The sequence below is a fragment of the Leopardus geoffroyi genome, chromosome B4, assembly GCF_018350155.1.
Source record: "Leopardus geoffroyi isolate Oge1 chromosome B4, O.geoffroyi_Oge1_pat1.0, whole genome shotgun sequence".
Lineage (NCBI taxonomy): Eukaryota > Metazoa > Chordata > Mammalia > Carnivora > Felidae > Leopardus > Leopardus geoffroyi.
This window is the reverse complement of record NC_059341.1, coordinates 134,723,919-134,743,684: the sequence shown is the minus strand read 5'-3', so window position 1 is coordinate 134,743,684 and position 19,766 is coordinate 134,723,919. Positions and strand designations below refer to the sequence as shown.

The following is a 19,766-nucleotide window of genomic DNA, read 5'->3' as shown; positions in this document are numbered from 1 at the left end:
CAAAATTAAAATCATCTTTTACTCTTTTGTTTTATATTTCTTTGTTTTTTATTAACTTTGTATGAGATTAACCAAGACACTTTTTTTATTGCTTACTTTATGTGAAATTAATTTTCCTGAACTTCTGAATGAGGCAGAATTTAGGAAAGATTTTTTAGCATCACAGAGCTTTTTCTTGTTTTGGTGCAGTGGTAAACAATATGGTAGCTTGCTTTCAATTCCTCTCCCACTCATTCCTTTCCCTTGTCCCTAACTTGCTCAATTTCGATTCTACTTCCAGCAGTTTCTCCTCAGTGTGAGAAGGGAGCACAGCACCCTCAAACTTCCTTGGGCCTTTGGAGTGACAAAGCTTTCCCATTTCAGTTTCTGTTCTCGAACTGGTCATCATCCTTTCCAGTGAACAGCTATTGGTTATTTGGGAGTTCCTTTGTTCTCAAGCACTTCAGACAGCTTCTTCCACTACTGTTGTTTCCTTCTTTTTCCTTCCACACAGATAGTGATACCAGCCAGGTCTTGTGGTTGTATAGAGTGTGTTCATAAGTGTTTGTACTTTTAGGTTGAAGTGATACCCTATCACCCAGTGTTTGGTTTTGCTACCTAGTTGCTCTACTGTTATTTGACAATTTGGAGAGACAGAAAAACTATGCTTTTGTTGCCATCTCCCCAGAATCCTTGGTTCTTATTTCTTAGTTTCTTATTTCTTACTGAAACTCTCAATCTGTTCACTCACTATATTTATATTTGTTCCTTTAACTCTTTGAACATATCTATAATAGCTGCTTTAAAGTTCTTGTCTGCTCATTGAAATTTTAGGGTTATTCAAAATCTGCTTTTATTGGCCGTATTTTTCTCGACTATGGTTATTTTGATTCTTTTCCTGATTCTTCTCATGTCTAGTGATTTTTTTTAACGGAGTACTGGAATTACTTTTGTAATCAGAAAATAAAAACTTCAAATTTATTTATTTTATTTTTAAATGTTTATTTTTGAGAGAGTATGAGCAGGGGAGAGGCGGGTGGGGGGGAGGGTGGACAGAGGATCTGAAACAGGCTCTGTGCTGACAGCAGTGAGCTCAATGCAGGGCTTGAACTCATGAACCATGAGATTATGACTGAGCCAAAGTTGGACACTCAGTAGACTGAGCCACCCAGTCTATTTATTTAATTTTAAGTTAATTAATTTTTTATTTTTTAAAAAACGTTTATTTAGGGGCTCCTGGGTGGCTCAGTCGGTTAAGTGTCTGACTTCAGCTCAGGTCTGATCTCACGGCTTGTGAGTTTGAGTGCCACGTCAGGCTCTGTGCTGACAGCTCGGAGCCTGGAGCCTGCTTCAGATTCTGTGTCTCCCTCTCTCCCTGCCCCTCCCTCACTCTCTCTCTCAGTGATAGAATAAAAAAAAATTTTTAATGACAAAAAATGTTTATTTATATTGAGAGGGTGTGAGTGCAAGTGGGGGAGAGGCGGGGAGAGGCAGGGATAGACAGAGAGAAAGCGAGAATCTCAAGCAGGCTCTGCGCTGTCAGCACCGAGCCCGACACAGGGCGTGATCTCATGAACTGTGAGACTGTGACCTGAGCCAAAATCAAGAGTCGGATGCTTAATCCACTGAGCCACTCAGGTGCCCCTTAATTTTTTTTTTAAAGATTCTATTTTTAAGTAATCTCCACACCCAGTGTGGGGCTCAAACTTACAACACTGAGATCAAGAGTTGTATGTTCTACTGACTGAGCCAGGCAGGCACTGTTCAAATTTATTTATTTTTTTTTATTTAAAAAAAAAAAAAAATTTTTTTTTCATCGTTTATTTATTTATTTATTTTTGGAACAGAGAGAGACAGAGCATGAACGGGGGAGGGGCAGAGAGAGAGGGAGACACAGAATCGGAAACAGGCTCCAGGCTCTGAGCCATCAGCCCAGAGCCCGACGCGGGGCTCGAACTCACGGACGGTGAGATCGTGACCTGGCTGAAGTCGGACGCTTAACCGACTGCGCCACCCAGGCGCCCCCCAAATTTATTTTTTAAAAATGTGAATGTTAATTGGGTGTGCTAACTAGGTGTGTCTAGGTGTCTGATCCAGTGATATGATAAATAAAGCAGTCTTAGAAAGTCATCAGGTACTTTGCAAAGGCAGTTAACCTGAGCTAGAGGGAATGAGTATACTTCTTTAGTCCTTTATTCCTCATATACCCATATTCCAACTCATACTCCTAAGAAGCAGCGGGATCTGTAGATGTCCTACCTGCCATTGACAGGCCAGGTCCGGGTTATGTCACTCACATAGCAAGAAGACTCACAACCTCCATCCAGCAGCACCATTTCCCCATCCTGCAACAAAAGTGAGATATGTCAAAGTAGGTGACCTTATGATTGTCAGCTATTTCTTCTCATTTAAACTCTCTGTGTCTTTCACTTTATATATATATTTAAAAAGCTAACTTAAAGAAGACTAATCTGTGTTCGTTCTCACAAGAAACAGGATCTCAACTTTTCAAATGAATTCACATTGACTCAAGAAAGGTGCCACTGCATAGTAGTACGTAGGCTCTGGAACCACACTGCTTAGATCATCATAAATATTACTACTATCATTATTAGTTTTACAAATCCTATGTAAGTTGGTATCCAGGGCCTTATTCAAATACAATTACCCTTAACCATTTAACTTTAGAATATCTCTTCCCCATTTGTTCCCCATCAAAGCACACGTGGGGAAAGAAAAAAAACTTTGGGTATCTTTACCTTACTTCTTGTCATGTTATATTGAAATTATTTATGTCCTTGAAGACAGGGAATATCTTATTCATATATAAATGAGCACACAACACGGCATGTAGTAGAATAATGGGCTAATGAGTATTTATGTATGTACATATATATAATAGCAACTTTGAAGAATAGATGTGGTTTTTGATTCTGGTAAAATGCCAGAATACATTTCTTGTTAGAAAACAACTAGATGCTGGATCGAAAATGTATTTTATGAAAGGCTGGCATTACATAATGCAAGAGATGTCCTAAAGACATTTTCTCTCTTGAAAAAAGACACCCTAGAACTGAAACTAGAGCTGAAAGTAGTGATAAGGTAAGTGGTATAGTATATATAGAAAAGGAGATGTTGCCCTGAGGTCCTGCAGCAAAGTGGGGAAAATGAGCCGGACATTTTTGCATTAATCTAGGATGCTCATAGGGGATATAAGAGTCGCAGGGCACTAGGATCCACTTGACTTCTGGCAAAAGCATAATCAAACAACCTTTGGAAGAAATTTCCCCCAAATCTGGGCTGGCACGATTTCTAAAAAATAACATCAGGCAAATGTGAGCTCACAAGCCAAGGTTGTCAAGCACCTGATGTAGGTCACCATGCCTGAGAGTCGGCAGGAACAACAAATTTAGATCTTCCAAGACTTCAGATAAGGGAATGATTAGATATGGAAGGGCTATTATGAAAGCCTTAAGGGGATAAAGTACGGAATCACAAAGACGAATAAGCAACAAGAGACAACTGACAATAACTCTGATTTGAAAGGGACCAAAAGGAAATAAAAACAACTGCTGAAGTCAATCACCCAGGGGATGGCTGAAGAAGCAGATAAGACAACCAAAGGGGAAAAAAACTAGTTTCATGGAAGACAGACATACCGAAGGCTCTGAGAACATGACAGAGAGAGACAAGGCAAAAATAAACATGAAAGTTAGCTTACTGAGACCAGACAGAGGTCTAACATACATCTAACTGAGATCACGGAAGAAGTGGATAGAGACAGCGTAGGAGAGACAGTATCTACACCAGGGTCTGAGGATTTCCATGAATGCACAGATTCCGGAGGAAGAAGGGACCATAATGACGATATGTAAAAATAAATCTGTTCTTAGACATACAAAAAACCAGAAACACCAAAGAAAAATAAATCTTAAAAGTAGCCAAAGCAAAAAGAGAGACCCCATAGGAAATGACAATTATGTTTTGTTTGTTTTTTAACTTTTTTAAAAAATGTTTATTTTTGAGGGAGAAACAGAGACAGCATGAGCAGGGGAGAGGCAGAGAGAGAGGGAGACACAGAATCTGAAACAGGCTCCAGGCTCTGAACTGTCAGCACACAACCCGACATGGGGCTTGAACTCACAAACTGTGAGATCATGACCTGAGCCCAAGTCAGGCGCTTAGCCAACTGAGCCACCCAGGTGCCCCTGTTTGTTTGTTTGTTTTTAATCGGCAACACTGAAAGTCAGGAGAAAGGGGAATGATATACTACAGGTGATGACTGAAAAGTGAAGATTGTTTCTTTGGTACAGCCTTCATCAAGAATTGAGAATGAAATAAAGATATTTCAGCTAAACAAAACCAGAACATTTTCTCAGCAACAGACCTTCATCTAAAGGATTTTCTTCAGGCTGAAGGAAGGTGATCCGGGAGGGCCATCGAAGATGTGAGAAGGAAAGGTGAACATGCATGTAAATTGAAACAAACCTGCTTCTGATGGTTGGAGAGAGTTGTGGTGAGCATAGAGGCAGAACCACAGGGCAGCCCACTCTCGGACTGCATTTCTGCCAGATGCTTACTACCAAGTCCACACCAGAGCTCTCCCAGAGGCCCCACAGTACCCTGCATTTCTTAAAGCTTGTTGAGGACCTTGCCCACTGACTTCACCAGAGAGGACCCTTGTAAACTTTCAAATAACCAAAGCCAAGACTATGACCTAGAAGTTCTCAACTTTTTTTCTCTCAGGCCAATTTATCTAATAATGGCAATACTTTTCTGTCCCTGTACAGCGACACTGGTGCTTATTCTCCAGTTTTTCAGGAATGAACACTATACTGTTTAGGAACAGACACACTAGTGGTAAAACCAGGAAAACAAAATAAAATGGATTAAAACAAAAGTCAAGATGGTAGAAGACAGAAAGATGTACTTGATATTGCCCAGGGGACTAGTAATGTTCTTTTCATCCTAGATGGTAGACACACGGTTGTTTATTTGATAATTATTTGTAAGCAGTACATGATATTTATTGTGTGTTTTTTAAAGTTTATTTTGAGAGAGAGTGAGCGAGCAGGGGAGAGGCAGAGAGACAGTGAGAAAGAGCCCAAGCAGGCTCTGCACTAGTAGAGCCTTGACGTGGGGCTCGAACTCACAAACCGTGAGATCATGACCTGAGCTGAAACCAAGAGTCAGATACTTAACCGACTGAGCCATGCAGACACCCCTATTTATTGTTTTTAATATACATTTAACAACTTAGGCAAACCTTATGGACTATAATGAAAGTGAAAAATCTATCCTTAAACACTTATAATAAGGAAAGAAGGATGAAAATTAATGAGTTCAGTATCTAATTTAAGAACAAGAAAAAAACAAGAGAATAAACACAAAAAGGAGAAGGGTGAAATTAATAAAGGCAAGGGGCCAGTGTAATGAAATAATAAACAAAGATAAAATAGCATTAATGATGAAAAGTTGGTTTTACAAGAGTAACAAAACCGAACAAACCTCTTTTTTTAGTGAGATTTCCTTTTTTTAGTTGAAGTTCTCGAGGTATAATGTACACGGTAAAATGCACAGATTTTTAAGTATATAGAGTTAGGTCAGTTTTGTCAAAACCCATGTAACCACTCCGTCAGGTGCCTTCCCAGTCAATATTCCATCCGAAGCAACCACTGATCTGATTTCTATCAATACAGAGTGGTTTTGCCTATTTCAGAACTTCATACAGACGGGATCATAGAGCGTCTAATTTTTGTGTCTGACTTATTCAGCCAGCACAATGCTTTGAGATCATTTATCTGTTGGTAGTACAGTGGTTTGTTCCTTTTCATTTTAAGAATACACCACATGGCAATTTCCTTACTTAATATCCTGGTAAGAGACGCCTGGTCTATCAGGAGCAAACTTGCTATAAACATTCATTCTTGTACAAGGCATTTTGTGGAACTACATTTCAATTTTTTTGGAAAAATACCTATAAATGGAATTGCTGGTGCATGTTTATGTTTTAAAGAAACTACTAAGATTTATTAGAAAAAATGAGAAGAGGCAAAAATATATCAAGAATGTAAAAAGGTACATAACTGTAATTACAAAAGATTAAAAGGCAAGACAATACTATGAGTAATTTTAAAAACTTAGACATAATGGTAGAAAATTATAACCTACCAAACTGTCTCAGGCAAAATGAAGTATAAACTGATATAATCACTTTGGAAATGTCTGGCATTTTCTACTAAAGTTACAAATATGCATACCTATGACCCATCAATTCCACTAATTAAGTGTCCTTAGACAAACTTGATGACTCATATACTAGGAATATGTACAAGAATGTTCACAGAATATTGTTCATAATGGTAAAAACCTGGAAATAATAGAAATGTCCACCTAATAGATATTTATCATATTAATAAATTAAAACAGAAAACTTTATAATATTTATTAATTCATTTAAAAATAACAATAAACCTATTACATGTTAAGATAAACAGCATTTTTAATGAAAAGTAACTATTTTTCTAAATAAAAATAGTTAGAAATGTAGCATACATTTTTACAAATCTCTTTGTTTAGCAAAACAAAAAACAGCTAGAATCTCATATCTGCTTTTGCCTTCAATTTGGTATGATGTTGATGTCATAAAGCCTCTAGGGTCCATCTCTGTGCGCTGAAGAGAACGAGAGTGAAAGAAACACATAATGTCTGGGTATTCTTATGAAAATATATTTAACCTCATGGACCACACTTAACTGCTGTTCCACACTAGAACAAACCACAGTAGCATGCAACAACATACTGTTATACGAAAAAGATGCAGATACAATATTTGAAATCTATAAAGTTCAAACATAACCAAAACCAAACTACGTTAAACTCTATTATTCATTAGTAGTAAAATAAAATGAAAAGCAAGGAATTGATGACCATCAAAATCAGGGTGGTGGTTATCCCATCAGGGAGGGAAGAAATTATCATTGGGAAGAACCACATGGTGGAAAAGCTTTTTAGGGGTGGAAGGCTAGTAATGTCCTGATTCAGGCATTCACAAACTTTTTCTGTAAAGGGCTAAGTAGTAAATATTTTTTACTTTGTGGACCATACTGTTTCTGATGCAACTATTCAACTCTGCCACTGTGGGAAGAAAGCAGGAATGGCTGTATTCCAACAAAACTTTATTCACAAAACAAAGGAGCAGGCTGGATTGGCCGAGAGAGGTGTAGCTTGCCAAGTATGGACAATGGTTACGTGGGTGTTCATTTTATAATTAATATTAAACTTTTCCTTTAAGTTTTAAGTACTTTACCAGTAGTTACATTTTATAAGAATAAATGTTTGTTAAAAAATAAAACAGAAAGCTTTAGTATATTAATGAAATTGAATCGGTAGTTCAAAAAGTCTACAAAGGAAAATATCAGGCCCAAATAGGTCTACAGGGATATTCTACTCAATTAAAAAAAAAAACACATTAAATCATTTCATAATATTAAAAACAACCTAACTCATCTGATATACAAATCAGAAAAAGATAGTATGAGAAAAATAAGCCAATTTCATCCATGAACATAGATTGTTATATCCCAAACAACACAACAGCAAGTTGAAAATAGCAGTGCTACAGATTAAAACAGAAAAAAAATGCTTAATTCCACTGGTAATTAAGGTAATGGAAATTAAGACCACAACGAGATGCTGTTTTATACCAATTAGAATGGCAGAAGTTAAGAAGTCTGATAGCATCAAAGGATAAGAGGATGTGGTAAACAGAATTACGCACCACCAGTAGGAGTATAAATAGGTACAAATACTTGGGGAAAAATTTGTATTATCACACTTACGAATAAGAAAAAAAGTTCCCCAAAACTACATATAGCAGTATATAATTTTTATATAGTTCACAAACAAGTAGAACTAACTAATATTGTTTGGGAAATCATGTATGTGTGATACAACTACATAAAAAAAATCAAGGGAATGATGAACAAAAATTTAGGGTACCAATTAGTTACCTCTGGGAGGGAGGCATTAGGATAGCAGAGCATAAAGATACATACAGTATTGGTAATGTTCTAGCTCTTGAGCTGAGTGATTGGTTCATGGGTATTCATTTAAAAAATATGCTGTATACTTTACATGTATGCTATATTTATTCTTTTGAAATTACTGAAAATTAAAATAGATAATTGAAAGTGGACTTAATAAAGGTATATACAATCTTTACTTGTATAGTCACTTGGGGAGAAAACCATAAAAGGTAATTTCCCTCATAGCTAATAAGGTACTCTTAAAATCTGTCTGCTCCCAAAATATGCTTGGTCCACTGTTGCCACAAGTCCTTTCAGAAGGAGATGAGCAAGGGCTTTAGAGTAGAATTCTTGGCTCTGCCCTAACGAGTTGCCTAATTTTTTAAGTTTATTTTCCACATCTATTAAACAGGTATGTCAATAGTTGCTCCTATCTCAAAGTACTAACATGAGGATCAAATGAGATAATGTCTGTAAAATCATTTTATAAACAATAAAGTGGTTTGTAAGTGGCACCATAGGAAGCGGCACTGAAGGGCATTTCATGTACCTTGATGAGCTGATTATTCTTCACATAGTGCAAAGTGTTGGACCGATTACCTCCAGCGACCACAGGCGGGTAGGCTAAGATGTCTGCACCGCGGGCCCGGCATTCAAATTCGAACTGAAAAACAAGAGCCAAGCATGACTACAAGTATGACTGAAGACAGGATTTCCTCCAGGCTGTGCCAGCCAGGGCTCTCCTTGACAGTCCGTCCCTCCATTCAAGTACTTCTCTGTCATTTCTGGAAAACGAGTTATCAAATCTAACCAAACTTCTTATGCTTCCATTTCAGTCTATTTTTTATTCCCCACTCCAATCCTGTTATTTGACCCTATTATTATGTCTGCTTGGTTCCTCTGAGTGCTCCAAATTTCCTAAGATGTTCAAATTAAGTCCAGAAGAGAACACAGAAAACTTACAATCAAGGCTGAGTACAGAGATACAGTCAAGTAAAGTTTCTATCTTTTATTCTTTTTTTTAAATGTTGATTTTTGAGACAGAGAGAGAGCGAGAGAGAGAGCAAGTGGGTGAGGGGCAGAGAGAGAAGAAGACACAGAACCTGAAGAAGGCTCCAGGCTCTGAGCTGTCAGCAGAGCCCGACGTGGCATTTGAACTCACGAGCTGTGAGATCATGACCAGAGCCGAAGTTGGACGCTTAACCAACTGAGCCATCCAGGTGCCCCACTATTTTTTATTCTTATTTAGATAAACACTGGAATACGGCTTGCATTAACAACACTTCTGCACTACTAATTTCAACTTTTCAAATAGCTACCAACCTACATGTGCTGGAAAAGTGAAAAAGGATGCCTGGCAAATGGTAAATTCTACCAATTTCACTTTGTCCTAGGATGGAGCATGCCCATCCATGGAGCTGTCTCCAATACGACTCAGATTCTCCTCCTGTGAGAGGAGACACAATCGTGTCTTTGCTTCTTCATGTGTTCCACTTCGCAATTTTCTTCATTTAATTGTAGCTCTGAGTATTTTAGACACATCTAATACATTATCAGTGACGTTTAAGAACCAAGTCCTCTCCACTGATATCCCGGTCACTCCCATGAAAGCCAACTAGAAGCCATCTGCTAATGAACTACTTAATATTTTTGCCTCCAACAAAAGCTTCCCAATCTTTATTTTTTTTAATGTTTTATTTTTTATTTTTTATATTTGAGAGAGAGAGACAGAGAGACAGAGAGACAGAGAGCGAGGAGGGGAGGGGCAGAGAGACAGAGACAGAATCCGAAGCAGTCTCCAAGCTTCAAGCTGTCAGCACAGAGCCTGACGCAGGGCATGAACGCAGGGCTGGAACTCACGAACTGTGAGATCACGACCTGAGCTGAATCCGGACGCTTAACCGACTGAGCCACCCAGGCACCCCAAAACCTTCCCAATCTTTTAAAGCTCACCTTAGCATAGAGAAAGCCTTCCTCCACAGGAGCTTTGCTGGCAAACATGGTCTCTATGAAAGCCTGCAGACAGAATGGAGAATGAAAAGAACAGTCTCATTTTAACTGTTGCTTACTCAAACATTCAAAATACTGGAGCTCAGGTGAAAAGCATCCTTCTCCCCAATTTTGTTGACCTGAAGTTGTGACTTTGTGAGCATGATAATATAGATTCTGAAGAAGAAACTATTGCTTTTAGGACTATGTGACTGATGACAGATTTAGTGGAAAGGGCACCCAACTATCACACTCAGAATATACGCTGTATGCTACAATAAGCGACACGGGAACACATTTTGCCATTTCTGTAACAAAATAGCCCAGAAATATATGAAATAATGGATTGAATGGTCCAGTCCATAGCAAGGTTTCTCAACCTCTGCACTATTGCTGACATTTTGGACTAGATAACTGTATGTTGGGAGGTGGGGGGATGTAGGATGCCAGCAGCACTCCCCAACTGTGACAATAAGGTATTGCCAAATATCCCCGAGGGACAAAACTGCCCCAAGTTCAGAGTCACATATAGTATAAGTACTTAAATTATTTCTCTGTAGTAGCCACAGTGCATGTGTGTGTTTTCTACTTTTATAAATATATATGCTTAAAATTCACCACTATACCCCATGCCAAAAAAGATTTAGATTAGCTTACATGGATGCACAAAATACAACAAGATAGCATAAATTCATGGTAGAGTTAAAAAAAAAAAAAAAAAAAAGCAAGCCTTAAGGGGAATGGAGCTCAACAAAATAGTAATGTATACCATAATGACCTTCCTGATGACAATAGCAACTGTGGACAGACCACAAATATAACTGAGTTTTCTAGCAGCCAGTGTGAAAAAGGAAAACATCAGCTCTATTTCCCATGCCTGTGGGATAAAAACAAATCAGATGCACAGGGATAGGGCTATATGATACCATAGCTAGAAACGAATTTCTCTGGAGTTGCTATGTTCTAAGAGTGAAGGCAACGTGGGAAGGAATGTTTTTAATAACATTTCTCTAAATACAAGGCAATGACCTCACCATAGAAGAGCCCAATGGAGGATAAGTGAGAGGGATGATAATGGAAACAGCTTCAGGGCTTGCTCCTTTTCTCATTCTGATCTTCTCTCCAAAGTTTCATCCTTAGGCCTTTCTGATCACCTTGCCTAACCGAGCACTGGCGCTACTTTATCCCTTCCACTGTTTCATTTTTCTCGAGAGCATTGAATTCCAGCTGACCATACAGCATGTTTGTTTCTTGTCTTTCAACTGGAGTGTACACTGAGGACAGCGACACACGGCAAGTCTGGGTTGCTCACCACTGTGTCTTTAGAACCTAGAACAGTACCTGGCACCATAGCAAATACTCCATAAATATCTGCTGAATGAATTAATTAAATTTAAAGTATACTTATTTACGTACATACACACGCAAATGCTGATGAATAAATTGTTGGCACTACATTTTCACCACGAAGCTAAAACAAAACATAACAAAAGAAGAGAATGGGATCTCTAGTGAGGCTCATTCACTTAAAAGAGGGATTTGTCTTTTTTTTTTTTTAATGTTTATTTTTGAGAGAGAGAGACAGAGTGCGAGCAGGGGGAGGGCAGAGAGACACAGAATCTGGAGCAGGCTCCAGGCTCTGAGCTGTGGAACAGAGCCCGATGAGGCGTTCGAACTCACAGACTGCGAGATCATGACTTGGGCTAAAGACGGACGCTTAACCGACTGAGCCACCCAGGCGCCCTTGTTTTTTTGTTTTTTTGGCTGTAACCAGCACCCTTTGTCTTTTTATTAATTTCCTTTCAAACCTTTACTGAAAGGCACGCGTGTAAGCATGTGTGCCTGTGCACACATATATACACACACACACCCTTTTGTCTATGCATTCATCCATTGATGGACATATGGGTTGTTTGCATCTTTTGGCTACTGTGAATACCGCTTCTGTGAACATTTGTGTACAAGTATTTGTTTGAGTACCTGTTTTTAATTCTTCTGGTCATACACCTAGGAGTAGAATTGCTAGGGCACATGTTAATTCTGTTTAAGTTTTTCAGAAACCTCCAAGCTATTTTCCACAGTGGCTGAAACATTTCACAGTCCCACTGGTAATGTAAAAATGTTCCAAATTTTCACATCTTTACCAAAATTTGTTTTTTTTTTCCTGTGTGTGTTTTACTTTTATTTATTTACTTTTTAAGTTTTTATTTTCATCACCCCGTACTCATCACAAATGCACTCCTTAATCACCTATTTCACCCTCTCCTCCTACCCACCTCCCTTCTGGTAACCCTCAGTTTGTTCTCTACAGTTAAGAGTCTCTTTCTTGGTTTGTCTCTCTTTTTTATCTCCCTTTTGCTCATTTGTTTCATTTCTTAAATTTCACATGAGTGAAATTACATGGTATCTACCTTTCTCCAACTGACTTGCTTTGCTTAGCATTATACTCTCTAGTTCCATCCATGCCTTTGCAAATGGCAAGATTTCATTCTTTTTTTTTTATGGCTGAGTAACATTCCATCGTGTATGTGTGCGTGTATACACACATTATACATATATATACATACTATTCTTCTTTATTCACCAATCAATGGACACTTGGGACGGCTTCCATATCTTGTCTACTGTAAATAATGTGCCTATAAACATAGGGGTGCACATATCCCTTTGAATTAGTGTTTCTGTATTCTTTGGGTAAATATCCAGGAGTGCAATTGCTGCATCATAGAGTGGTTCTATTTTCAACTTTTTGAGCAACCTCCATACAGTTTTCCAGAGTGGCTGCACCAGTTTGCATTCCTACCAAGAGTGCAAGAGGGTTCCTTTTCTCCACATCCTTGCCAACACCTGTTTTGTGTTTTTGATTTTAGCCATTCTGACAGATGTGAGGTGATATATCATCGTAATTTGAATTGCATTTCCCTGATGATAAGCAATGATGAGCATTTTTAAAAAATTGGTTAATTTTTTAAAAGTTTATTTATTTGAGAGAGCGTGCGTGCGCACAATCAGGGGAGAGAGACAGGGGGAGACAAAAAGAATCCCAAGCAGGCTCCATGCTATCAGCAGAGATCTCTGTACCATGAGATCATGACCTGAGCTGAATCTTAACCAACTGAGTCACCTAGGCACTCCTGATGAGCATCTTTTCATGTGTCTCCTTGGCCATTTGGATGTCTTCCTTGCAGAAATGTCTGTTCATGTCTTCTTCCCATTTAAAAAAAAATGTTTTTATTTATTTATTTTGAGAGAGAGAGATTGAGAGAGGGAGAGAGACAGAGGGAGACAGAGAATCCCAAGCAGGCTCTGATATGGATCTTGAACCCACAAACTGTGAGATCATGACCTGAGTTGAAATCAAGAGTCAGACACTTAATGGACTGAGCCACCCAGGCACCTCTTTCTGTCCATTTTTAACTGGATTATTTGGGGTTTTTTGGGAGAGGGGCTCAGTTTTATAAGTTCTTTATATATTTTGGATACTAACTCTTTATTGGGTATGTCACTTGCAAATATCTTCCCCCATTCTGTAGGTTGCTTTTAGTTCTGTTGATTGTTTCTTTCACTGTGCAGAAGTTTTTATTTTGATGTAGTCCCAACAGTTTATTTTTGCTTTTGTTTCCCTTGCCTCAGGGGTCCTATCTAGAAAAAAGTTGTGATGGCCAGTCAGAGAAATTACTACCTGTGCTCTCTTCAAGGATTTTTATGGCTGTAGGTCTTTATTGAGTTTACTTTTGTGTATGGTATAAGTGGTCTAGCTTCATTCTTTTGCATGTTGCTGTCTAGTTTTCTCAGCACAATCTTATCAATGAGGCTGTCTTTTCCCCACTGGATATTCTTTCTTGCTTTGTCAAAATTAATTGGCCATATAATTACGGGTTTATTTCTAGGCCACCTATTGTGTTCCACTGATCTATGAGTCTATTTTTGTGCTGGTACCATACTGTTTTGATCACTATAGCTTTGAAATAATTTGAAGTCCAGAACTGTGATGTCTCCAGTTGTTTTTCTTTTGCAAGACTGCTTTGGCTATTCAGGGTCTTTTGTTGTTCCACACAAATTTTAGGATTGTTTGTTCTGTGAAAAAATGCTGTTGGTATTGTGACAGGAATTGCATTAAATATGGAGACTGCTTTGCGTAGTACAGACATTTTAACAATAGTTGTTCTTCCAATCCATGAGCATAGAATGTCTTTCCATTTTTTTGTACTGTCTTTAATTTCTTTTATTAGTGTTTTACAGTTTTCAGAGTACAGGTCTCTCACTCTTTGATTAGGTTTCCTGGGTATCTTATTATTTTTGGTGCAATTGTTTTTTTTTACTTTTAAAAAATGCTTATTTATTTTTTGGGGGGGGGGAGAGAGAGTGTGAGTGGGGGAGGGGCAGAGAGCTGCGACACAGAATGCGAGCTGTCAGCGCAGACCCCAATGCAGGGCTTGAACTCATGAACTGTGAGATCATGACCTGAGCTTAAGCACCCAGGTGCCCCTTTTTGGTGCAATTGTAAATGGGATTGTTTCGTTTACTTCTTTCCTTCCTTCTGAGTTTATTCATCCATTTTGAGAGACACAAAGACAGCGCGAGTAGGGGAGAGGCAGAGGGAGAGGAGAGAGAATCCCAAGCAGGCTCTGCACTGCCACTGCAGACCCTGATGCGAGGCTCAAATCCACAAAGCTGCGAGATCGCCATCTGAGCCAAAACCAAGAGTCAGACACTTAACCGACTGATACACCCAGGCACTCCAATGGGACTGTTTCCTTTTCCTTCCTTCCTTCCTTCCTTCCTTCCTTCCTTCCTTCCTTCCTTCCTTCCTCCCTCCCTCCCTCCCTCCCTCCCTTCCTTCCTTCCTTCCTTCCTTTCTGTTTATATTTGAGAGAGAGGGAGATACAGAATCCGAAGCAAGGTCCAGGCTCTGAGCCGTCAGCACAGAGCCAGACGCGGGGCTCCAACTCACGAGCTGCAAGATCATGACCTGAGCCGAAGTTGGACGCCCAACCGACTGAGCCACCCAGGTGCCCCAATGGGACTGGTTTCTTAATTTCTCTTTCTGCTACTTCCTTATTGGTGTATGGAAATGCAACAGATTTCTGTATGTTGATTTTGTATCCTGCGACTTTACTAAATTCATTTATTGGTTCTAGCAGTTTTTTGCTGGGGTCTTTTGAGTTTTCTAACTATATATCATGTCACCTCCAAATAATGAAAGTTTTATGTCTTCCTTACTGATTGGGATGCCTTTATTTCTTTTTGTTGTCTGATTGCTGTGGCTAGAGCTTTGAATATAAGTGGTGAGAGGGGACATCTTTGTCTTGTTCCTGACCTTCGCTGAAAGGCTCTATTTTTTCGCATTGAGAATGATGTTAGCTGTTAGTTTTTCACATGTAGCCTTTATTATGTTGAGGTATGTTTCTTTTAAATCTACTTTGTTGGGGCGCCTGGGTGGCGCAGTCGGTTAAGCGTCCGACTTCAGCCAGGTCATGATCTCACGGTCCGTGAGTTCGAGCCCCGTGTCGGGCTCTGGGCTGATGGCTCAGAGCCTGGATGCTGTTTCTGATTCTGTGTCTCCCTCTCTCTCTGCCCCTCCCCCGTTCATGCTCTGTCTCTCTCTGTCCCAAAAATAAATAAACGTTGAAAAAAAAATTAAAAAAAAAATAAATAAATAAATCTACTTTGTTGAAGATTTTTATCATGAATGGATGTTGTACTTTGTCAAATGCTTTTTCTGCATGTATTGAAATTATCCTACAGTTCTTGTCCTTTCTTTTATTGATATGATGTATTGTGTTGATTGATATGCAAATATTGGAACCCATGAAACCCAGGAATAAATCCCACTTGATCTTGGTGAATGCTTTTTTTAATGTATTGCTGGATTAGGTTTGCTGGTACTTTGTTGAGGATATTTGCACCCATGCTCATCAGAGATCTCTTTTTTTGTGGTGTCTTTTTCTGATTTTGGTATCAGGGTAATGCTGGCCTCATAGAATGAATTTGGAAGTTTTCCTTCCTCTTTTATTTTCTGGAATAATCTGCGAAGGATAGGCATTAACTCTTTTTTAAATGTTTGGTAGAATTTGCCTGTGAAGCCATCTGGTCCTGAACTTTTCTTTGTTGGGAGTTTTTGATTACTGATTCAATGTCTTTGCTGGTAATCAGTCTGTTTAAAGTTTCTATTTCGTCACATTTCAGTTTGGGTAGATTACATGTTTCTAGGAATTTACCCATTTCTTCTAGGTTGTCCAATTTGTTGGCATACTGTTTTTCATAATATTCTCTTATAATTGTTTGTATTTCTCTGGTGTTTGTTATTTCTCCTCTCTCATTTGTGATTTCATCTGAGTCCTTTCTCTTTTTCTTGAAGAGGCTGGCTAGAGGTTTACCAATTTTATTGATTTTTTTCAAAGAACCAGTTCCTGGTTTCATTGATCTGTTCTGTTTTTTGTTTTTTTGTTTTTTTTTTAGTTTCTATATCATTTATTTCTGCTCTAGTTTTTAGGTGAAAGGTTATGTTGTTTGAGATTTTACTTGCTTCTTGAGGTAGGCCTGCATTGCTAAAAACTTCCTTCTTAGGACTGCTTTTGCTATATCCAAAAGGTTTTGAAATGTTGTGTTTTCATTTGTTTCCATGTACTTTTTAATTTCTTCTTTTATTTCCTGGTTGACTCATTCATTGTTTAGTAGCATGTTATTAAAGCTCTATGCATATGTGGTCTTTTCATATTTTTTCTGGTGGTTGACTTATAGTTTCATAGCATTAAAATCAGAAAACATGCATGGTATGACTTCGATCTTTTAGAATTTGTTGAGGCTTGTTTTGTGGTCTAATATGTGATCTATTCTGGAGAATATTCCACATGCACTTGAAAACAATGTGTATCCTGCTATTTTAGGATAGAATGGCTGAATATATCTGTTAAATCCATCTGGTCCGGTATGTCATTCAAAGCCACTGTTTCCTTGTTGATTTTCTAATTAAATGATCTATCCATTGATGTAAGTGGGTGTTAAAGTCCTCTTATTGTATTATTATCCATTAGTTCTTTTTTGTTTGTTATTAACTGTTTTATGTATTTGGGTGCTCCATGTTGAGTGCATAAATATTTATAATTGTTGTATCTTCTTGTTGGATTGTCCACTTTATTATTATATAGTGTCCTTTGTCTCATTACAGTCTTTGTTTTAAAGTCCATTTTGTCTGATACAAGTATTGCTACTCTAGCTTTCTTTTTACATCCATTTGTATGACAACTGTTATTCCATTCCCTCACTTTCAATCTGCAGGTGTCTTTAGGTCTAAAATGAGTCTTCAGTAGGCAATATATAGATGAGTCTTGTTTTTTAATTCATTCTGTCACCCTATGTCTTTTTTTTTTTTTAATGTTTATTTTTTTTTAAGTTTATTTATTTTAGAGAGACAGAGATAGCGGGAGTAGGGGGAGGAACAGAGAGAGAGGGAAAGAATCCCAAGCAGGCTCTGCACTGTGAGTGCAGAGTCCAACCAGGGCTTGATCCCACGAACTGAACCATGAGATCATGACTTGAGGTGAAATCAGGAGTCAGCTGCTTAACCAACTGAGCCACCCAGGTGCCCCATCTCCCCAATTTTTTTTTTGGTAAGATTTTAAGTAATCTGCACATTCAATGAGGGGCTTAAACGGACAAACCCGAGATCAAGAGTCACATGCTCCACCAACTAAGCCAGCCAAGCATCCTCACCCTATGTCTTCTGATTGGAGCATTTAGTCCATTTACATTCAAAGTAATTATTGGTAGATACATATGTACGGACATTTTATTTGTGGTTGTTTCTTAAAATTTTTTTCTGATCCTTTCTTGTCTTTCTCTCTTTCATGGTTTGCTGGTTTTCTTTAGTGATATATTTGGATTTCTTTCTCTTTATTCTTTGCATAGTTATTAGTGGTTTCTGACTTGTGGTTACCATTAGGTTTGTATATAACCTCTTCTGCATACAGCAGTCTATATAAGTTGATGGGCATTTAAGTTTGAACCCATTATTTACTCCTGTCCTCCCCATGTTTTTGGTACATGGTGTCATATTTGACATCCTTTTATTTTGTGAGTTCCTTGACTGATTTTTTTTTTTTTTACAGAAATATTCATTTTTACTGCTTTTGTGTTTCCTACCTCCATACTGTCATTTTTCCCCCACTCAATTCTCCTTTAATATTTCTTATAGGACTGGTTTAGTGGTCATGAACTCCTTTAGTTTTTGTTTGTGAAACTCTTTATCTCTCCTCTGTTCTGAAGATAGCCTTGCTGCATATTCTTGGCTGCAGGTTTTTTCCATTCAGCACTTTGAATATATCATGCTATTCCTTTCTTGCTTGGAAAGCTTCACCTGAAAAAATCTGCTGATAGCCTTATGGGATTTCCTTTGTATGTAACTGTATTCTTTTATCTTGCTGCTTTTATTTATTTATATTTACATTTTATTTTATAGAGAGAGCGAGAAAGCGAGAGTGTGGGGGACAGGGGCAGAGGGAGAATCTCAGGTAGGCTCCATGCTGGCTGTGGAGTCAGATGCTGTCCTTGATCCCACAACCCTGGGATCATGAACTGAGCTGAAATCAAGAGTCGGTTGCTCAACCAACTGAGCTACCCAGGTGTCCCTATTTTGCTGCTTTTAATATTTTTTCTTTATCACTATGTTTGGCTTTATGTATGTATGTATGTACGTGTTTATTTATTTATTTGAGTAATCTCTACACCCAATGTGGGGCTCAAATTCATGACCCCTGAGATCAAGAGCTACATGCTCTACTGACTGAACCAGCTAGGCACCCCTATATTTTGCCATTTTAATTACAATATGTTTTGGTGTGGATCTGCTTCTGTTGATTTTTTGGGGGGGTTCTCTGTGCCTCCTGGATCTGCATATCTCTTTCCTTCCCCAGATTAGGTAAGTCTTTAGCTATTATTTCTTCAAATAAATGCTCTGCCCCCTTTTCTCTCTGTTCTTTTTCTGGGACTCCTATAATATTAATGTTATTATGTTTGATGGAGTCACTGAATTTCCTAAGTCTATTCTCATTTTGCATAATTCTTTTCTCTCTCTTTTGTTCAGCTTGATTACTTTCTATTACTCTGTCTTCTAGGTCATTACATTGTTTCTCTGCTTCTTCCAGACTGCTGGAAGAAGGGTCCTTTATCTCTGCTACGTTATTCCTTATCTCTGTGTTATGATCTCTCTGATGCCCTCCACTATTTCTCAAGTTCGTTGAGTAACCTTATAATCATTGCTTTAAATTCTCCATTGGCGGGGCGCCTGGGTGGCTCAGTTGGTTGAGCGTCCGCATGATCTCGCGGTCTGTGGGTTTGAGCCCCGCGTCGGGCTCTGGGCTGATGGCTCGGAGCCTGGAGCCTGCTTCCGATTCTGTGTCTCCCTCTCTCTCTGCCCCTCCCCCGTTCATGCTCTGTCTCTCTCTGTCTCAAAAATAAATGTTAAAAAAAATTTTTTTTTAAAAAATAAATTCTCCATTGGCAAGCACTTATGCGTGTTTTGTGTAGCTCTCCAGCCATGACCCTGTCCTGTTCAATTGGGACAAATCTCATCTTTTCATTTTGTCTAAGTCTGTGCTTGTTTAGGAGAGTCAGCTACATCTCCTGTTCTTAAGGGCAATGGCTTTATGAAGAAGAGGTCCTGCAGTGCCCTGCAATGTAGTGTCCTCTGTCCCCAGGGCCTGGTGCTTTGGGGAGTGTCTCCAACATGTGCTGCTATGTCCTGGCTGCTTTATCCTTGAGGCCTTGTCT

At 38.6% G+C, this 19,766-nt stretch overlaps 1 protein-coding gene across 6 annotated transcripts in view; it reads right to left on the bottom strand.

The window, feature by feature from the left end:
* The window catches only part of XPNPEP3 (X-prolyl aminopeptidase 3), a 77,336-nt gene that overhangs the window by 12,363 nt on the left and 45,207 nt on the right, over positions 1-19,766 (bottom strand). For 5 of the 6 annotated variants that reach the window (XM_045465945.1, XM_045465947.1, XM_045465949.1 and 2 more), the window contains exons 5-8: positions 11,416-11,466; positions 9,960-10,022; positions 8,557-8,670; positions 2,239-2,324 (exon numbers count right to left, since the gene is read on the bottom strand). In XM_045465945.1, the coding sequence (XP_045321901.1) occupies positions 2,239-2,324; positions 8,557-8,670; positions 9,960-10,022; positions 11,416-11,466 (314 nt within the window). The remainder of the gene's footprint in view (positions 1-2,238; positions 2,325-8,556; positions 8,671-9,959; positions 10,023-11,415; positions 11,467-19,766) is intronic. The other variant, XM_045465948.1, reaches the window with a different exon arrangement.